Genomic DNA, 22,261 nt, shown 5'->3' on the forward strand with positions numbered 1-22,261 from the left:
AGTTGTGACCAATGAGACTTCTGCTGGCTGCAGCCTATATCTAGGTCAGGCAAAACACGTTTTAAGACCCAGCACACAAAAAAACAGTGTTTGTAGAACAGCCACATTGGTGATTATAAACATGGTGCTTGCTTTGTTTTGATATGTAATAGTGCATGTGAATTTCAGCCCTGTGTAGAGATCAGTCTGGCCCACTTAGGGCTTTAGTGGCCCTCAGCACAGCACTTTGACAGAATATGAATGGTTACAATTGTAGCATTTAAAAGCTTCAGTAGCAATAGCCTACACTATTCTGAATGAGACATTGGTTTTAAGAAAATGGTGTAACTATTTTCCTTATTTTTGGATGTCAAGGAGGACTAATTTATCCCTCCAGGAACACAGATGTCAGTGTTTCCAAGAGCCCGCTGGTTCAAGGTTGATAGTAGGTCTCATTTTAAAACGGTAAGTCTAGAAGAGTGTGTGTGCGTGTGTGTGTGTGTGTCTGTCTGTGTCTGCGTCTGCGTCTGTGTGTGTTCCTGTACCTTGTTCCCATGAGAAGAGCAGGCTCTGAAAACTCAGGCACTTTTAAGATTCTACAGGGACCGGCGTGGGTCCAGAGCCAGCCACAAGGAAGCCAGGTGGCTCTGTTGTTCTGCTTTCTGTGTAAGCCGCTAAGCTAAGGGAGGGGGTGAGGGATATTCACAGCAAGAATTCACGTCATGCTGACGCTCAATATTAACTTTACTATGGAATCCCTGCAGGTCTAGTGGAAAGCGCCCATCGTCTCAGGCCTCTTGCTCTTCCCACCTCCAGCAGCACAGATTCCTCAGCCCCCCGCAGGGGAGTTCAGCTATAGGGGCCAGAAGAAAACTAGGCCTCAGAGGGCTGGTGTTTTCAGGTACTTTTCTTTCCTGGTTCGTAATTCGTTTCATCAGAACATGGGACTGCAGAGAAATTAACTTAACCTCCATGATGTCAGTTTTTCTTTAAGGGTCTCCATTGTAAGGGATCTGCAGCCCTTTGCCTGAGGAACAGCAGTTAAATGGAACCCAGCACCTGTTCACTCTGTGTGGCACATTATTGCAGCGTCCTCATTTCTTGAGTCTGCTGTTTGCTGACTTGGTTCTCAGATAATCAACAAATCCAATAGCGAATGCTGTGCCCCAAGGTTCGGTTTCGGAGTTACCATCAGACCCCGCCCTCATGTCTGCACAGCATAGAGCGGTGGAGGAAAGGTACCATCACACTACTGGCATGGGAGCCCTTAAATCTCTTCCTTAGTGTCAGGGGATGGCTCCGTTGATGGTGGCCTACACCTGGCATTGGCCACTGTTGGAAGGCAGGGTCTGGGGCTAGATGGACCATTGGTCTGACGCAGTATGGTTGTTCTTATGTAGAATTTAAAGCTGCTTTGCCAGCCACTTTCGGTGCCTGAGAACTTCGAGGTGCAGAACTGGCTCCCTGACAAGCCTCCCCCACACTGAGCAGAACTTGGCACAGAGAAAAATCTAGCCCATCTCATGAAGGGTCCAAATAGAAAATAAAATAAAAATACTCTTAGCCTCCATGTGCTGTTGCTCACAGATTACTATCAAATAAGGGAAGGATCTTCTGCTTACATAGTAATCTGACTGCAGTTGGCTGAATGTTTCCTAGGCAATTTGTACAACTAGACACAGTGGGTTTGAACTGTTGTAAAAACCAGAATCTTCAACTATACGTCCCTATGGCTACCACGGTGTAGGATGCGCACACACGCATGCTTTTACCTGGCTGCCCGCTGTTCTTAGCCTCCCGCCTCACTTCACACAGCAGTTGAGTCTTGTTTTTTTCACTTTATTTTATTATTCGTATTTTGTTTTAACCCAGTTGAGTTTTGAACTGGAGTTAGCCTTCCCCGCCTCTTTTCTTTAGGACCTCTGCTTGTGGCCCATTAGCACTCGGGGTTATGCAGAAGATCCTGGGGTTTAAGCCCTGCCAGACTTGCCCGGGGTCTTTTCCTCCCTAGTGACAGTCATTTGACACCTCTAAGACACCCAGGTCTCATCAAAGTGTCAGGTCGTACAGGGTTTAAAGGCAGGTCTTGGAAAGACAGAGTTGACTGAAATGCCTTCTAATGGAATACTCCCTAGCGCCAACGGGTTCCGCTTCTCCCAGCTTGTGCATCGGCCTCAGCATCCCAGGCTGTGCCAGTGACTGTTGCAGCTTAAGCAGCACCTTTAGAGACTAGGACACCGCAGAAGCCTCTTTCCCCGACCAGGGAAATGCAGAGGCGGGGTAGGTCAGCCCCTTAAATCCTACTCCTACTCTAAGGACAAAGGGTGCAGCTGAGGCTCTGTCTGATTCTGGTATTGAGCCAAAGACGCAGTGTGCAGAGAACTCTTCTATAGGCAGCACAGGGAGCTTTCTTCCTCAGTAGACACTGACACTGCTTGGCACCAAGATGCACCTGGCCCTTCTACTCAGGCTTCACCTTCCCTGCACAGAGCTCTGAGATCAGAGCATGGTTCCTAGATGGTTCTTGAGTATGGAGCTAACCTGATTGGCTAACGTCCAATGAACCTAGCAGAAAACCTAGTACTCGCAAATACCTTCAAAAGTAAAATGCTTCCATTCCTGGTGGTCGTCTGGGAACTGCTGATACTTAAAAGAGTGCCCCCCTACCCCCATCCTAGTGTGACTGGGGTCCCAGGTTGCTCAATTAGGGAAAACAGGCATGAGTGCAGTTCTGAGATCAGTTTCATAGTAGAGATAGTCAACTTTGGAGTTAGAAAAAGAGTTCTTAGCATTAGATTCAGTCCACTGTTCATATCCAGGATGATCCAGCTGGGACTGGAGATCTCAGGCCTACAACTTGAGCTTCGCCTGCATAAAGCATGAAGCAGATCTGAGATGAAAAATGATCAGGACCTAAGCATCACTGGTAATTAGCTACACAGATTAACATAAGGCAATTGCCTTATGTTATATATGCTTCAATGAGAAATCAGTATGCTGCTATCACTATATTTACAGTTCATTTACATGTTAAGATTTCTGACTTAGCAGACTACAGCAATACCATATATATGTAATCAATCAAACAGTTCCTGTCTGACCATGTAAAGCCTGCAGGATGCGTAACCCTTTCCGGCCAGCTGGTCCCTCCTAGACTGCCTGTTGGATTTAAAGACTATCAATCTCAACTTCCCATTTAGGACTTGTTGGTTATTGCCCACACTCCTACAGCCAACTTGCTGAGAGCGTTACACAACTTGTTTTCTCCCTGTATAGCATCCAGCCCAAATGAGACTTTAATGTGGGTCTCAGTGCCCTCAGGAACTCTCCCATCACCTTTGAACCGATGGCTTTCCCTCCCCACCCTTGCTTCCTGTTTAAGGTCTCTTTGGAAATCATATTAATCCCACAAGCTGCCTGCCTACCAGTGAACTATCTCAAAGCCTTATGCCACCAGATAGGAAACCAGCCTCCCTACCCTAGATGATAGAAGGGCTCGCGGCTGCTACCACGACCTTCTGGGCATTTCCTAGATCATTTGCAGAGAGGATGAAGGAACAAGCTATTTCGACTCAAAGACCATCAGAGTGGGTTTTCGGTTGCTGTTTAACCTGTTATGAGTCTGCTGGGATGCAGGCTCCCCCTTCCCATCCCACCCCATCCCAAAAGAGCCAGCATATTCAACTAGCACTCAGTCCACAGCTATAGTTCTTCTAAAATGTCCCAACAGCAGAAACCTGTAGGACTGCAACTTGGTCTTCCATTCACATTTGCCAAGCATTAGGCCATTTTTACCTGCTGTGACACTCCTCTGAACAGTTGTCGCTCCTTTTTTGTCTCTATGAGCGTGCCACTGCCTGCGCGCCTGCCCCTCAGTGCTGCCGCTCAAGTGAGCAAGCATAGAGTGTTGGTAGGGGGCCATGCTTCCCGTTTTGTGTTGCAGAAACTGCTTTGCATTCTTCTGTTGCGCATGCATGGGTGACTCTTACAGGGGTGCGCCCATAGGGATAAAGCATCTTGCCTGCTAACACCATCTGACAATAGCAAAAAGCTCACAGCTCAGTCTTTGGGTGCTAAGGAAGACAATTCAGACAGCTCGCACTAGAACAAATGTATGCTAAGAAAGACAGACTTAGGAAATTGTATATTGAAACATCAGCCAAAGCTGTATCAGATGAGTCTCGTCAATGATGGGCTGAGAAACACAGGAAGGGTTGGAGCTTCCTAAAGTTCTTTTTGACCATCTTCTAGAAAATGGACTGGTAACAGTACCAAAAAAAAAAAAAAAAAAAAAAAAAAAAAAAAAAAAAAAAAAAAAAACCCACAAAAACAAGGTTAGTTCTGTGCCTTTTACATTGCTAAAGAGAGTAATATGCAGAGCTGTTCCTTTTTTTTAAAAGGTAATTTCAGTGTTGCTAGCATACACACGGTGAGCTTTGCCTCAGGCCACTCAACAACTTTGTACAAGAGAGGGAAAACAGCAATACCACAGACCAGAGGTACTCAATTCTTTTTTTGTCTACATAACACCACCGCTAATGATACTGTCCATTCAGTCTGCATTTGGCCTGTGGTCCACTTACTTACTTCTTAACTATCCCTGCCATAGATGACAAATTCAGCCCAGTTCTCTTAGGACTAGGTCACTTCAGCAGTAATAAGCAGTATTTCCCCTTACAAAGCTGCAGATTGATTTTTTTTTTTGGTGTTATGAAGAGGTTTCATTTACATATATAAGGCAATGAAAAACTAGGTAATACTGTAATATTCAGGACTCTGATACAAGACACGTGAACCACAGTAACTGAAGATTAAAAAAAGAGGGGGCTGCAGTATTCTCAGTGCAGGTACCTATGACAAGCTTTCCAGAGCCTTAAATAACATTTGCATTGCCTTTTGACCAATGAAATTACACTAAGGTTGAACTAACCCCACCTGTGGGGCATTGTGGCACATTCTGAATACTTTAGTCATATCCTGTTCATTGGTTTGTCTGCAAGCTGTTTTTTGTTTAGGCTTATTTGTATGCATGAGACAAAATTCAGTAGCTAACTAACTTGTTTCTCAGTGCCTTGAAGTCTTCAGCTCACAACAACAAATAGTAACTTGTATCCCAGGTTTACCAACTTTCATCTTCCATTTAAGCTTCATACAAAATCTAAAATAGTTTAAAACCTTCAGTATGCACAGTGCTTTTGGTGTGCAATCCAGTGTGAACAATTAGTTATACAGGGAAATGAGAGTGTGTTTAGTGCTGCAAAAAACACTCTAGGATCTGCTCTTAGACCAGAATGTACAGTACAGGCAACATTCTGCTTTGCTGCTATCTCACCTGGTTAAATAGACTAGTTTAGTTTGCAAGGCACGATTAATGTTTGACAAGTCAAGTCAGTTAATTATCCTACACTGCCACTATCTACACTCATAGGTGTGACAGTTTCACTTTGCAAGGAAAACACAGTAAAGGGTGAGACATTTTCATTTACACAGAGATAAAGGTGCTGGGCCTTTTGTGACAGTTTGTTATATTTAAAGCACAAGTCTAATTTTGCTGGAGTTAACAGAGAACAATGGGAGCCATGTTGGATCTTTAGCTCAAATATTTGGTTGAACTGCAGTTAGCAACACAGCTTAACTGAGAAGGGAAGAGATGTTTGTTTATGGCATTGGAAGTGGAACTAATTGGTCCTCCAGGTAAAACAAGACGACTTGGGGAAAAAACCTCCACCCCAAACAAAAACCGCAGTGTTCTTTATAAAGTATAGAAAGCAGGAAAAGAGAAAGAAAGGCATACATTAGTCCCTCCAGCACCCTTTTACAGGTCATTCTTAAAGATCTTCCATCGGAAAGCAGAATTCACTGTAGCTTAAGTCTGTTTTCAGTATTTCCAGTGTTAAAATGCCCATTTCTTAATTGCCAGCCTTTCCCTACAGTTCCCATTTCATTAGGTAAGAAAACCTCTTTGGATGCAAAAAGATTACTTTAGTTGAAGGTGACAAGTCTCGCTCCCTCTTTTTTACTACACCTGTTTTTAAAGCACATCAGCTTAATGGTGTCATTTCTCCCTTATCACAGAATCCACTAAATCTAAATCCAAAACTAACATTGCTAGAAATCAAATATGCCAGTGAATTTTTAATTTTAGCCTATGAGGAGTTAAATCAAGTAGTGTTAATTTGAGCCAAAAATGTCTAGTTGTAGGAGTTTTCAATTATGTTCCCCAATGTACCACTTCAGAGAAAAAAACAGCTGAATCTACATATCCTAGTTAGATAATTCATTTTTAAAAAGACATCACTACATAACTGAATTAAACTTAAAAGCAGCAAAGAATCCTGTGGCACCTTATAGACTTACAGATGTTTTGGAGCATGAGCTTTCGTGGGTGAATACCCACTTCGTCAGATGCACGAATTAAACTTGCGTCTATGGAAATACAACACAGTTGTTCCTAAACAAATTTTGCTATATTTGACAAATCAACATTGAATTCTCACTAGTGATGTATGATTAACAGGACATTTGCTGTTTGTGAACCATTAAGAAAAAACACCACTGGAAAGAAGTGAAATTTCATGTTTGAAGGGATTAGTATTTCTTCTTGACTTTAGCTAACAGAGTGTTTGGCTGCTGTCAAATCTAAAGGAAAACAAAGTCATTTATTTAAAAAAGAGCTCTTCACAGATTCTTCTTGTATCCTCTGGTGATGTGACACTGTGGCCTACTGTTCGAGAGTCTGTGTAGATTTCATAATCATTTCCACCCTGTGGACAAGAGAGACAAGTAAGTCAGCGGCCTTCTTCATAGTATACATGCATGCCTGCTTACATACATTAAGGAAATTGTGTGTGTTGAGAAAAGGATGGATGTCAATGGTTTTCAGACTCAAAGGGAGCAACAGTCCACTAAAAAGGTTGCTGGAGAGCCAGCTCATGCAGCACAAACCACACACAAGTTAGGCTTAACCAGCATTTGATTTGTTATTTACTGTGATAGTAACTTAACATATTTGTAACTTGAGGTACTCACCAAACAGTGTATAAAATAGAAAAATACTAAACAACTGGACCAGTATGCTAAAAGCTGATTTATATACAAGTGATTAGATGGTGTACTAAAGTCAATCTGTCACTTACTGGTCAATACGCTCAGATTATTTTCGTAGAAAAATCTCAACAGTGTATCATTTAACAAATTCAGTGTCCTTCAAAGATGGGAATAATTAAAGATATACTAAAGTCACTTATAAAAAGCCTGAGCTAAATAGTACAAACCTTTTGGCCAGGTCTAACACTACAAAGTTTTGTTAGTCAGATGTGTGCCAACAGGCTCGCAAAATCCCCATGTATATGCTGCCATAAAAACGGTAAACATACGCTGTGTCTACACAAGGGAGATTAGCCCTTCAGATTTTACTAGCCCAACTGGACACTCACAAGTATCTTACTTATACCACTGATAGGAAGCTTGTCTGTAAAACATCTACTGTACAGTTGATAAGTGTGACAAATCGCAACTGAGTTATGCATGTTATTTCCAACTTGCGCTAATAAACTTTTATCCCGTCCCACAGCTTCTACTTTCCCTATCACATTTTACAGAAAAACTATTTTAGATTTTTTGTTTTAATAAAAGGTGCTGTAAAAAAAAAAATCAGGCTGTCTTACTATTGTGATTGTACAGATCTCACAGCTACAAATAGATAAAAGCTAATCTTTAAAGCCTCTTTATTTCAACATCTCGATTTATAAAAAAACCCACCCTCTTCAGCCCTAGAAAGATGCTTAATTCCTTCTGATAGAGGGGATGTGAAAAGGCTGATGGGCAGGGGCAAGGTCTTCCCCCACAATTTGATGTTGGGAGGGAGCTGTATCAGGCACTCTGCCAGCTACAAAACACAGCTGTGCAAGGGACTGGGGCCTTACGCCTTCATATTCCCCTCTGTGTGACCACAACAGAGTTTAGTATCAAGTGGTTTTTGAAAATCTAACCATGTGGATGTCCCTTCAATTTGATCTGTAAAAGCTGGGCTGGAAACAGAGGCAGAGGTTACAATAGTATTTCCAACATACGATTTTTCAGAAGCCAATGCAAGTCCTTGTTTTCGTGGTGTGAACTAACTGTCTATGTGGACCCTGCTCGTGTGCACTAGGGAACTTTTAGTGCATGTTAGGAGGGGCCACTAGCGTGCACTGATGCACCTTGTAGACAAGCTAGGAAACCACAGCTAGCTTGTTCTGTGCACTCTGATTTAAAATCACTCCAACAGCACACCTGTACAGTTTAGTAACACTACACTGGAAGAGAGTTTGTTTCACGCACAGAGTTTGTGTGGTTTTGAGTCTGCACAGCACAAGCTGTTCTGACCCAACAGTGCTGCTGAATTAGTCTAATCCAGTGGTTCTCCAACTTTTTGTACTGGTGACCTCTTTCACACAGCAAGCCTCTGAGTGTGACCCCCACCACTCCTTATTAATTAGGGAGCCCAGGCAGAAGAACTCGCTTTCAGTGTATAACATGCCACAGGCCGTTTGAGCTAGAGAATTTTTATTATTTTACACTGAATGGGTTAGAGCTCATGTCTAGTACAACTTTTATAAAGGTAGGGGGGAGAGGTTTTAGTCTGTCAAATGGCTAAACAGAAATTGGCTTAAACATTTTTGAGGAAGAAAATGCAGCGTATTAAATGGAGGTAAAAAAGTTCAGCAATGTGAGGAGGTGCCAATCCCACAAACGGGAGTATGCAGAGGCAACGCTCTTGAACAGCATCAATTTGCAGTAAGTAACCCCTCTCTCATAGTAACACTAGAGAGAAAGAAGTCATTCTTATTTCCAGCTTGGGGACAAAGCCTTCTCTCCTTTGCTCTGCTTGGGTAGACGTTAACTGTCTCAAATAATACAGTGAAACAGTCTTTATGGACACTTACACCTAGATGTAATAAAGCCTTCAGCTGACTCTTATGAACTTCAAAATGGAATTCTGTTCCTTCGCCACCGTTCTCTCCAGCAAAGGGTCTGATCTGAAACTTACTGAAATCAACTGATTTCTAACTGGATGATTTACTAGACTTTCTAATCCTTTTGCTCATGTGCGCAGAAACAACTCTGGTGAGTTAAGAATTGCTACGGAGGAAGCTCACAGTAGTAAACTAAAAAAAAACAAACACAAAACTTGAGAGAATATTCATCAGTATATTTTAAAATAGAGTCTAATTTGGGGCAAACATCATTGATTTGCCCCAAGAATAGTTTTAAAAGCTCTTTTTGCTAGCAGAACACACAGTAATGAAAACACCAGATTTTTCCTTTTAAATTTTCTGGACTGAAATTTATTAACCCGATTTAGTAGTTTCTACACCCTGCATTTTCATCCTCAAAACAAAAAGTATTTAAGACGATTTCTGTTTAGCCATGGCAGAATAATTTTGCAAAATGCCAGAAGTAAATTGAAATCTTTCCATACTGTGATTTTGAGGTTAGGTGATATTTCATATTATAGCCCAAGAAACAGGCAGATGCAAGCACCTTAGAAACATTTCACTTCTGAACTGATTATAAACTGCAGTAGTTTTAAAGAAAATGTATCATAAAATCTGATTAGGAATATTTTCAAGAAATATTTTGAAAGGGCATTCTGAAAACACACGAATGTTATGAACATACTTCAATAGTAAATGCTGGAGCTGTGTTCATATCACTAAATGTCATTACTTAGACCAGAGGACAATCTGTTTTCAAATGGAAGATTTAATATATTTTAATCTAAACTGAAATGTTAATAAGAGTGTTTTTAGGTCAGACACTTTCATGGTATTAAAGTATGTTCTTGCTGAATAATTATACTGGAAAATCTCTGTTCTTAAGTATATAACCGTCAAGATAAATGGTCGGTGTATCTGGTTATGCCTTGTACATGTTGTCAATTACAAACCCGTGTCAAAAACACAATGGAAATAAATCATTTCGTCTGGAGAAAGCTTCAGAATAGGTCACCAAGTTCTCACCTATAGGTTTCACCACAGTGTGTCATAGCTCTGAATACAGAGTACTGGTGTTGATCATTAACATTTACCTCTTTTACTAAGATGCCCCTCTACTCAGTATTGTTACGAGCTGGGATTAAACTTTATTATGGGGTTGTGTTAAAATCCCATTAATAGCTGTGAACTCACGCTTCAGTTACCATAACTGTAAGCATAATCCCCCACCCAAGAATAAAAGTGAGAGAGAACCTGCCCAAGACATTTCAGCAGAGCACTGGTTTTGGTGGGGGTATTGAGGGAGGGAGAGATCACACCAAATGAGAACAGAGAAGGGGCAAGAAAGCCAAGCAGCAGACTAAGCACAGTCTGATGCTGGAATAAGCCGCACAACGAGCTTTTGGGTCTGGTTTTCACAAAAAAATGCTTGGGGGCTATAAACTAAGCAACTGCTCCTCTTGTTGTTCTGCACTCAGAAAGTCAGGAATTGATACATTCCTTGTAAATAAACAAGACGGCATCAAAGAAGATACCAGACTATCAATTTCTACTTACAACCGGAACATCCCATGGGCGCTGAAGACTAGCTGCTCTGGTCGAAAAGGGGCAGCAGTATAATTTGGATCACCTCAGTGAGGAATGAGGAGGTTCAATCAAGCTACTCCCAGTTTACAGACATGTGAAATCAGAGTCAGGCCTAGATGTTTGAATATAGGATGACAGTAGTAAAATTTTTCTATCATCATCTCTGGTAGATACTTTGTATTCCTTTCAGAAGAGGGAAAACTGCTCACACTCTGGAGGCAAGTTGCTTCCTGTGACTGCCTAATATTATATAAGGCATGTTAAGGGAGGTAAATATGTTTGACGAAAGATTAAAGCCATAGCATGGATTCAGTCTCTAATGTAACTGATTAAAAAGTCCCGTTTCTGGAGCTTTCAGTTTGGGAAAGGGATTCTAAACGTATATGCAGAAATAGTGCAGTACTCACTGGCATGGTCTTATCTCCAAAGAAATAGATAGTCTTGTATCCATCGTTGCAGGCAATTCCTAAGCAGTATGTCTTATCCCAGCCGTCTGGAAATACATCAAAGCTTATCTGCCCCCCTAAGTAAAAGGTAGAAAAGAGGCAAGTGTTAAGGGGCAGGGGGAAGGAACTCTGCATTTATGGAGGGAGAATGATGGAGGCTGAACTTCACTGAAGCAGATTCTGATAGAGGAAACTGAACAAGTCTGAGACAAAAACTACAATGAAATGCAGTTAAGGCTGAGAGAACCCATCAAAACTTTAGTGTAAAACACATTACAGGGATGTTACAATTGTTACCAACCCAAGTGTTCTACACTCAGGATATTCAGATGTTTACATTTAAAGGAAATCCAAACATCTTTGGCACACGCAAACCAACCAAACTCTGGCCTGGACCCTCAGGATGCAAGACCACAGGATTTTGATTAAGGGATGTTAGTGTCTGTGGTCCCACATTAAACTGATATTTAAAGGTTTAGATTTCTTCCTGTCCACGGTATCATGCATCTTCTAGGACCGAACTTCAATTCAGACATCTCAAAAAATTTAAAAATAAATGTTTAAAGTTCAAGTGCCCACTTCTGAGTGAAAGCAGATCATGCCACACTCTTGTTCTACACAGCAGAAAGGGTTTCAGGCTTGGCAGATTCAGATATTAAAGAAAAAGGTAAGTGAAGCCTTTACTCATTGGTTCCCTTTTTTCCAAGCCTGTAGAAGCTTCTCAGGCTTGCCTACAGGCTTGCTGCAGCATTTCTGTGTAGACATTATCTATGCCGACAGAAGGAATTCTCCCATCAGCATAGGTAATCCACCTTTCCAAGAGGTAGTAGCTAAATTGATGGAAGAATTCTATGTAATGCTGTCTACACAGGGACGTGGGCAGGCTTAACTACATCGCTCAGAGGTGTTGATTTTTCACACCCTGACCGATGCAGTTAAATCGACCTAATTTTCTAGTGTAGACCAGTCCCCAGTGGGAATCAAGCTCTACAAATGTGTCTGAATGTGGGCTAGGGGTGTGTCAGCTACTCTCCCTGACACCAACTTTGCAACCAATTCAGCAGAAAATGAGTGTAAGTTAAGTTTTTTTGTATTAATGAGGACTGTCAGGTTATCACTTTATGCTTTGAACCAATTCATTCTGAATGGAGCCAATGCCAGAATCCCCATCACCCCTACAAAAACAATGACCATTTTCAGGGACACCATATATCAGGGACTGTATAATGCTGAGTAGAAATGTTTATGCCTGAGAACTTATAGATATACAATTAAACTCATCCACTGAGATAATCCCTCAGCATTGGAAGGAACCTATATGATTCAGTGCATACCATCTTCTGGAAAGATGCTTTCAAACACAACTAAGATTTTCAGGTAAGAATTCCAACCACTGAGAAACAAATCCATTTGAATAGCCTGTGTGGAGTGCACAAGACCTGCTCTTACTCCTTTTCTCTATGTTCCAAAGGAATATACAACATTGTGGGTGAGTTCCTGGTTCTTTGAGTATGACTGTGTTTACACTGTCAGATTTCATAAAAGTTTTGAAATAGGCAAAAAGGAGGAAATTAATCTTTTTAAAGGCTTGTCTACACTGCCACTTTACAGCGCCGCAACATTCTCACTCAAGGGGGGGAAAAACCCCCCCCCCCCCCCCGAGCGCAGCAAGTTTCAGCGCTGTAAAGAGCCAGTGTGAGCAGTGCACCAGCGCTGGAAGCTGTGCTCCCAGTGCTGGTAGCTGTGCTCCCAGTGCTGGTAGCTGCGCCTGTCATGGAGGTGGGTTTTTTAGAGTTCTGGGAGACCTCTCTCCCAGCGTTCTGCCGCGACTACACAAGCCATGTTAAAGTGCTGCCACGGCAGCACTTTTGCATTGCCAGTGTAGACTAGCCCTAAGATAGTGGTCTTATAAAGCAAAGCTTTTCACTCTATTACGGTGAACTTTGAGTTGCTACTTTTATTGTAAACTTACATGTTTTCAAGGGATTTTTAATAATGTCAAGCTTAACACTGGGCTGAAATTTGACCCAAAGTCTCAAACAGGAGGATTTCTTGATATTTTAAAACCATTTTGCCCAGTTTAAGTGGATGTCAGCATAGAGGATTGTTCATGGCAAGCCCTGTTTGAAACTCATTTTGCCCCAATTGTTTAACACTGCCAGAGGTAGAGACAGACAACCATTTGTTCTTTCTACTGTAAATGAAAGAGAAAGGGGAGAATTTACCCAGAGATTTTTAGTAGGAAAAATTAGGAAAGAGAAGTCTAGAAAGACACATTCCTACTGTACAGAATCACTGAGCATCTTGTGTCTCCTGTTGAATTTCCTTTGCCTCCCTCCCTCCCCCCGCTCTCCCCACACACACAATACAACCACTGAAATTAAGTCAAGCTAGTAATGGAGGCAGTGTTAATGCAGTAAGGATTTGTAATGTACGTGGTGGACAGAAGAAGCATCTCTCATTTGTAAAAATGTATTACACATTTCTGACTAATCAAGCAAAACCAACTGTATGAGAGACATCAGAAGATAATAAACTAATGAAAAGAGATGCAATTTTCCTTTTGTTGTGGTGTCTTGTACCACAACGTACCTAATGAAAAAGACTTCATGTACAAAATGGCAGCAGCCACCCCCACCCTGACAACTGAATCATACAGCGGGAGCCAGCAAGAGGATATGATTTTTTTTTAATGAAATTCTTTTTTTTAAAAAATGTGATACCTATAGAAAATGTGAGGCCTTTTCCTGCAAATTCTCTTTGTAAATCAGCTACAAATTTCTCTCTTATATGTTCCCTCTGTTAAAAACAAAAACAAAAGATGCATCAGTTAAGTGATTTCTATTTAGCAATCAGTATCAGAAAAGGCAATATTAAGCAGGGAACTGTGGTTCAGCCAGCCACTCACAAGTCCACAAATGCAATGGTGCAGTACTAGATATTATAGTGCTAAATTCTGCTCAGCATACACCCGTGTAGTCTGGAGTATCTCCACAGGGCTACTATGACATTACAGAAGTGTACAGTAAATGCGAACAGAAATTTGACCTATACCATGTTATTTTTCACTTCCATCTGAGGATCTCAATGTATTCTACATACTAATGAACTACAAATTAATTAATTATGTATTATACCCTTGCTGAAAAGCTCAATTTCACAGATGGGGAAACTGAGGCATTGTGTGGTTAAGAACAAATTTTCAAAAGTGGTCTCTAATTTTGGGTGCCTTACACTTTGGGGCCTGACACACACTGAAAATCAAACCCTAGTTGTCTAAAAGTTAGAGTACCTCAGTTACTGGATGCCTAAATTAGAGACATTGTTTGAAATCTTGGGTCTTGATGACATGCCCATGACTGTTATGTGTAAACACATAACACTGTTTACACAGTCTGAGACAATATAGGAAACAGCCCAGATTTCTCAAATTCCCAGTCTTATGTGTTTAGGCACAAAACTATCTCTGCCCTGGTAAACATAACTGCATTTTAAAGAAGGCTAATGCTGCGTAGTTTAACCTCAAGTTTAGGTTTTGTTTAAAAAGTATTAGAGAAGGTAATAATTTTTTTTTTTACTTTCATTACTTTTCAAAACATAAAAGCTACTATAGTGATCGGTACTATAAAAAACCCAAGATACACAGACAGATGAGGGTTTTTTGGAAGGACCTGGTGCAGGGTGAGAAGGGAGGGAGATTCACAGTGTTGGAAACACCTCTCTACAGCATTGTGCTAGACCACCAGAAAGACAAAGTGAAATCAGCTAATCTGTTTTTTACATTTCCTGCAGTTTGAACAATGAAACTCAATCAACAGCAGGGAGAAAGGTGTTAAACACAAGAAGGGGAGTTTTAGAAAATATAATTTGACCATGACAATGTCCTTTGGAACAGTGAGGAATAAGAGATGTGAAGCATTTTAAAAATTGACTCACTTTATCAAGTTCATAGAACTCAATTCGCTCTTCCTGGCTGCAGCTTCTCCCAACAGGGGAGACATTCAGCATCGCATTTCGGAACTCAATAAAAGTACCCCTGAAAAAAAGAGTCAACTGTCACTGCTGAAAAGGGACACAAGTCCACATATATCTGAAAGACAAAAACAGTTATGATCAGATTGTTGAAGTTTAATCTCAAGAACTTTTTGCTCTATTACTGAGATCTCCAAAAATGGCATTATGTGATGAAAATATTGGTTTAAAGGAATTGTGTTTGCCCATTACATTAGTGAGAGCTGAGGAAAACATGTAAATTTTCATTTCAAATTGCAGAAGTAATTACCCAAGTAGAAATTTGCTTAGGACGTCAGCATAAACATGATTACTACATATCCTGCATTGTTGATAAAAACAGTTATAAGTGCTCAAGACCTTGTGGGTCAGATGCTCAGCCCCATTCCTCTTTCTTTGTGTAAGCAGCCAGAAACCTAGCAGGATTCGATTCCCCTGGCGTGGAGGAATCTTTCCTTGGTGCAAAGCCCCTTTAGTCATCTCTACACTACCCATGCTGATCCCTAGTACAGAAGACACTCCCAGTGAAAAAGAATGCATGGCAGAAGCACCCCTTCACTCTAGCAATCGCTCCTTGGCTGCTGGATCAGCTCTTCTGAGGCTGTGGCTGGACAAAACTGAAAGCAACCTTAGGACAGTTCTTAGCCAGCCCCAATATTGGGGCACTGCAAGGGTAGCTTAAACCTGTCTTTCCCACTCCTTGTCCTAACTGTATGGAGCAAAGGGTCTAGCTCAGTATCTCCAGCAGCTGCATTCCCAAGTATGGTGCAAGGCAACTGGTCTCAAATTTTAGAAGAAAACTTACAAACTTATAATTTATGGAAGAAATAATGCCTTTGAATTCCAATTGCATCAAGAAAATTCCTTTTACATCAACTTTAATCCCCCCCCGGAAATGAAAATAAGAGGTATCCCAAACAGCACCCAATGTTCTGTCTGTCTAGATTTTTATAGAACAATTTGTTCTATGGGGAATAAGTAATTCCCTGTTCCCTGGCAAGCAACTTTGGACAATCTTTTCTTTTGATCCTTCTTCACCTGCTCCAATAGCAGAACTTGTCTTCCTATGTATGGGATTGCTGGAACAATAATATATATATCATCTATCTCAATTATACAGTGTGCCCTCAAACTCAACCATCCAGCTCTAAGTGGACTGGACATTGTCTTCCCTATTGATGCTCAACATCCCCAAAGTGGGAATATCCTCTCCCCAACGATGTACATGCGCACATACCTACCTTTTCTTTGGCAGTTTAATCTTTGCAATGTAACTCAGACAATAGTTGATTAGATCTTGGAGCAGGTCCTCACCCAGGTGACTTTGAATGCTCTAAACATACAAAAAGACCTATCAGCTATAGGTCCAGAATTTAAGGTTCTGAAAGTAGCTAATTGACAACACAGATTTTGGATATTCATGTATAGCAGATCCCAGAAAAACATGCCTTAGATAAGTGATTCTCTGTTAGTATAAGTGCAGCACTGGTATAGTAGGCTCCTGTTCTCTCCCTAAATTACAGACTGCTGTGCCGGGCAACTGATCCCTCTCCTTATAACATGCTCCTCCAAACCCCTACTTCAAACTGTGGGTTAGAAAATGCAGGATTGAATGGAAAGGGACACACAGTGGCGAGTACAGTGTGGGATACAACTGCCTCAGATATCAATCTGGGTCCTAAACTATTTTATTTTCCATTCTCCAATAGCTAGATTGAGACACTTAAGATTATCACAATATTAGATTTAATCAACAGTATTTTCTCATCCACTTACAGTATTTCTTGCAACTTATAAAATACACTAATCAATCAAGAGTTCACTCTATGAGCTACATCCTAAGCAGCAGCCAGGGTACACTCCACTCATTTGGAGGGTGGTGAGGGAAAGAAGATGAAAGCCGCCTTTCCAGCTTCCCAAATCTGAGGCCTGTCAGGGATCAGATATAATTTAGAGTAGCCTCAAGGTTGCTCTAAAGGAGGCCCAATTGTCATGGAAAGTCTCCGAGCTGGGGATCACTAGAGGGTTCCAGCTATGATTCCTATGCCAGAGGCTAGGAGAGATGTCACTCAAGAATTTCCCATGCTGAAAAAATTCTCATCAAACCAAATCTACCAGGTTTTGAGCTGCACAAAACAGGACGTCTGGGGCAAGGATCTGGCCCCATACCTTGTGTTAGTCTACAATGAGTAAAATAAACAGTCAATTATACAAATAAAAGACAACATATAAAATAATTTCAGACTTTATTAAAAAATGATCACTAAAACTGCATACATACCTGCTTGCACAAAAATTTCCCATCTTTGTATGCTACAAGACCATTTTCTGGAAAGACGTAGTCAAATTTTTCAACCACTAAGATACAAACAAAAAAATGCTGCAGCATATACTTTAATTTGTCATTCCTCATACTTTATAGTACGCAAACCTTTTCAGGTCAAAATACAGTAGTTTTTAGAATATTAAGCCCAAAAGCTACACACTTGTAATGTCCAGCGAGAAACTCCAGGGACCTAATCCTGCACTCCTCTGTATTTGTTCTTCCTTCTGAAGTCACCGGAAGTCTAATACCATGTGAAGAGCTTGTAGTTAAGTTACATGCATTTAGCGTTAAGGATCTGACTCCATCCTTAGCACATTTCTTTGCGCTTTATTACTGTAAATGGTACTGGATCCAGTAAGTATTGCAAAACATTGGAACAACTGTCTGGATTTAAATTGATAAAAGGAAGAAGGAAAGTTTACCTATTTGAGTGTGATTTTTTTAATGCAACCCTGCCTTAAGATATATGCGTGTGTGTGTGTTTAAATTAAATTATAGGAGTATTGAGTCTCGTCTGAAATATGTAAGTAGTAGTAGAAGATGAAAATATATGATTACAAAATGATAAATCCAAGCAGCTTGTTCTAGACCACTAATTTCAATAGGAAAATGTACAGTACTATTTATTTCACTACAAGCTGTGTGATACCGCTGCTGAAATTCAGCATTTGGGTTCAAATGAATTTGGCAGGAATAGGTTGAAAAACACTATCAGATCTTTTCTTGAAACAGAATATTCTGTTCCACAACTGCTGTGAAATCACATCCTTATCTGAACATTTGCAGTAGTTGTAATACTGCTGGCGATTATTTCAGGGTATCAGGATCTTGCTAGTGTAGGACAGGATGACTTCCTGGAGGCCCCTTTCAGGCCACGGGAAACAACGATTAGATAAAATGTTCATGGCATGTAATAGGCTTGCATACTTGTGAATTATGGAAGGCTATTAACATTGATCTTCCACATTAAAAATATTATATAGAATTAAAAAGGAAAAGAACCAGATTTTCTTTTCAGAGCCACCATCTAATAAAATCAGCTCCTACATGGATGAACACATTAGATAATTCAACAACCTATGTAATGAGATATACACAACTCCAATTTATAAAGATGTTAAAATATGTATGTTACTACAATGCTAGTGTGGAGTCAGTAATTCATTCTGAGTAGGAAGCCCTTAAGAAGAAATTTCAAGATCTTTAAGATATAAAATAATTCTACCCCAAAGCATAGGTACTAGATAGGACTTTTAATCTAGCTGGTAGCTGTCCACATAGGGTATAAAATCCAGCAATTGTCATATGCTAACCTGGGCAGGTTCTGAGTGGGACAGTAAATAACTAAATTTTCATGAAACTGGTGTGATAATAAACACAGAGAAACTGATACTCAGAACAAGGAAGTTTGCATTTAATATGCAACTGTTCCTGGAGAAAGGGTTTGTATTTACGCATCAGGACTTCTTCATAAACCATTCATTTCAACTTGGATTGCATCATCCTCTTTTCTTACCATCGTCTCCCAGCTGCTCTTGAACTTTGTCAAAGTCTGAACCACCTACAACTCCAACTCTCACCTTCTTCCGCAGCTTCTGCAGAAAATCTGCCATTTCTGCTGTGATTTTCTAGATTAAAAGAAGAGTTTACAATTTTTAGGTAGTCTAGGTACTTTTAGCATGAGTTATCAGTTGACCGTAAATACAACAGTTCAGTGGGAGAAAGGTCACTGGGAACTAAATTGAGTGGGGCTTTAACAAACAATATGAAAGCTTTTTAAAAATGCCTATGAGAAAATCTTCTCTTAAGGTAAAAATGTCTTAAATAACAAGGAAGTCACTATAGCATTTGGCTCACTAATGTGGCGTGTTCCCTATTGCTAAAAAGTCAAAAAACTGCACTGGCATCTGAGGTGTCTTCTAGGGCAGCCTCCACATAGACTGAACTAATCCCCCTCCTGCCTCCAGTTTGAAAGTCAGAGGCATCAGTAAGCGTGGCACAATGTCCATATCAGAATAAATGGCTCACAGTCATCACACTGAACTCACAGGTTACAAAAATGGTGCTTATGGGCAATGCTGCTTCCTGAAACCAAGAAAAATTGAGAATCCAGGAGCTCCCTCCCCTAAACTGCAAGCCAACGACATACTATACACCCTCAACTCTCTCAAGATGGAACAGTAGGCATTTCTTCCAAATTACTGGCATTATCTCCATTTGTAATTCACTGAGCTTCAGTCAGCTCACTCTCATTCCAGCCAGCCAGTTATTATTTATTGGGACAAAGTTATTCCTAAAAACAGAATAAAAGACTGTAAATAATATTAAGGTACACCACCATCTTAAAGTTAATGAATTAAAAAAAAAAAAAAGTTAAATTAGTTTCAGGCCAGACAACTGCCCACAAGCATCCTTGCCAAATTTGTGTGGCTTCAGAATAACCTTTTTTTTTTAAGATGTCTCTTCTGTTACTGTGTGAAACGCTCATGCAAAACAAAGGAAACAACAAAACTGGCTATATGCAAAGTATTGTCAAAGGTACAAAGTAAATAAATCAAAAAACAGTTGAAAATGTCATCTGCATTTTCGATTATAGTTACACTGAATATACAAAATATTCAAAAGTAATATGATTTTTATTTTGAAGCTGGTTACAAAAAAATCTCAGTTTGATATAAACTCAGTGCATATGACTATACAATTATTCATTTCCTAAACCTCGCATGCAGCTTGTTACTTTTAAATCAATAGAAAATAAATATTCCAGCCATCTGGGAAAAAAACATGAACTGCACTTTTATTTATTTGTCTGAATCTCAAAGTGAGATCTATTAATTTCCGTTCAACAAAATCCATCCCCCAGTCGAATATAATTAGTGCTAGCAGAGGGGTTTTGGAAAAATTAAGGAAAGAAGCTCCTGTGACAAACATTGGAGCTGACAACACAACATGCTTCTTAAAGCAGAATCCCAATAATCAAGACATTATAAAAAAAGTTATAATCCAGAAATTATATTTTCTTCCTTGCCCACACACTGAACTCATCCCATGTGGCAGCAATGGAGACTTTAAGATTGCTTTATGTAACACCCCTTCTGTCACTCCGACCCTCAGTGTACTGGTTCCTATCCTTTCAGGACTACTGTTCCAGTTTATCAGACAAAGGCCTCATGTGAACTAGTCAAACAGTCTCCCATTTAGCAGTATGCATTATAATATCATGTGGCATTTGTTTTAATCCAGTCTCAAAAGTCACCTAAACTATTACCAAAAAATGACTGCAATCAGAATGGACAGGGCTCATCATTAAAAATAGCAACACAGAGTACTTGTCACAAAGCCCTAAGTTTCCGGGTGGCTTTTTCAGAGTTTGCACGTGGGACGGAACTGGCACTCAGGATTCACAGCAACAAATGATTTTTGTAGTGTAGTATGTATTTTCTAAATGGACAACCAACCTAATTCTCAATTACTGGGGGACAATCCCCAATCATTGATATATTTTGCTTTCCACAACCAAATCTCTGTACAACTTTTCATGAGTGATGTACCCGAGTATTTGAATTCTAATATCTAAACTGTATTGTTCAATCTATTCACCTAAACTTGGGTTATTGTGGATTAAGTACTCTATTTACCATATGCCTTTTGAAAAATAACTTTGTATATGTGGCTAATCTAAGCACTACACCCAGATGTACAACTACTCTTTCCCCACCTATTATATAATTTTAACATTAGCTTTAATACAAATTTTAAATCTATCACGAGTGCAGCTTGTGTGAATATTTTAAGCTAAAATCTATTTTTGCTGAAGAATACAGATTTGTGTCAACCAAAAATTAATGCAAAGCCATGACAAATTTGCAGACGTTTCATACCAAAAAACTTTTAAAAAAAAGTTTTGATTTTTTTTGGTACTTGAAATGAGTTTTGTTCTGAAGTTTACTTCAGTTTTAGAGCTTTTTAAAATAAAACAGAATGAAATATTTAGTCTGACCCAAACTAATTTTTTTTAACATTTTGGTTAACTGAAAAGTTCAAAAAATGTTCATCTCATGTCAACTTGAAACTATTTTCTGCTCCAATTTTTCAGCATGGCCAGCTGAGCTGAGGGAGCAGGGAAATCAGTTATTTGCACAGCTCTAATCATAAGTCATGGTCACATGGTGTTGACAAGCCATAATACTAAAATGCAACGTTACCATCTTCCATGAATATGACAAACACAGCGTGAAATGAACATGCCAGTAATACAGGGTCCCCCTACTGGCGTAAAAGTGATGCAGGGAATGTTAGTACAAGAGGGCAATTGTAGGTGTCAGATCTTTGGTGGGACTGGAAACGGCTATTTTCTAGCAGGGCTTTGGGGCGGAGGCCGGAGCTGGAGCCGCGGGTTTTTGCGAGGAGCTGGAGTGGAGCCGGAGCACAGCTCCAAAGCCCTGTTTGATAGTGTAACTCTCAGGGTTTGTCAATTGCATATCTTGGGAGTCAGAACTGACTGGTCCGAGACCGTATCACCGATAACCCCGCCCAGTAACCCACCCTATAACCTCCCCAGGCTCCGGTCCAGCCAGAGACTCCCCTAGTAACCACCTGCCCAGGTCCTTCTGCCCAGCAGCTCCAGACTCTGCCCCTGCCCAGCTTATCCCTATACTCCGTAACCTCCCATATGTAACCGCACAGCCCAGCCCACCCCAATCCCATAACCTCCCATATATGACCCCGCACCCCAGACCCCCCTCCAGGTCCGAAGCCCCACGGACGCCCCCGCCGGCTCACCTGCCTGGGGGCGGTCAGGGTCCCGTCCACATCGAAGAGGCACAGGACGCTGCTGCCCGGCGCCGCCATACTGCGGATGAATGAGGTGGCTCCGTCCACCCAGCCGGGCGCCGCACTCGCTTCCGGCTCTGCGCGATCCCGCCGCGGTGGAT

General features: G+C 40.7%; 1 protein-coding gene across 1 annotated transcript; it reads right to left on the bottom strand.

Annotated features, from left to right (window-relative positions):
* Positions 1-6,539: 6,539 nt before the first annotated feature.
* Positions 6,540-22,257, bottom strand: PMM2 (phosphomannomutase 2). Its single transcript, XM_032769072.2, has 8 exons — positions 22,110-22,257; positions 18,844-18,955; positions 17,283-17,359; positions 16,243-16,334; positions 14,927-15,026; positions 13,714-13,789; positions 10,952-11,067; positions 6,540-6,743 (listed from the first exon to the last, which is right to left on the bottom strand). Exons 1-8 carry the CDS (start codon positions 22,176-22,178, stop codon positions 6,639-6,641), a joined length of 747 nt encoding a protein of 248 aa, XP_032624963.1. The 5' UTR covers positions 22,179-22,257; the 3' UTR covers positions 6,540-6,638.
* Between the last annotated feature and the right edge of the window lie 4 nt (positions 22,258-22,261).

This window comes from Chelonoidis abingdonii, chromosome 9 (assembly GCF_003597395.2).
Source record: "Chelonoidis abingdonii isolate Lonesome George chromosome 9, CheloAbing_2.0, whole genome shotgun sequence".
Taxonomy (NCBI): Eukaryota; Metazoa; Chordata; order Testudines; family Testudinidae; genus Chelonoidis; species Chelonoidis abingdonii.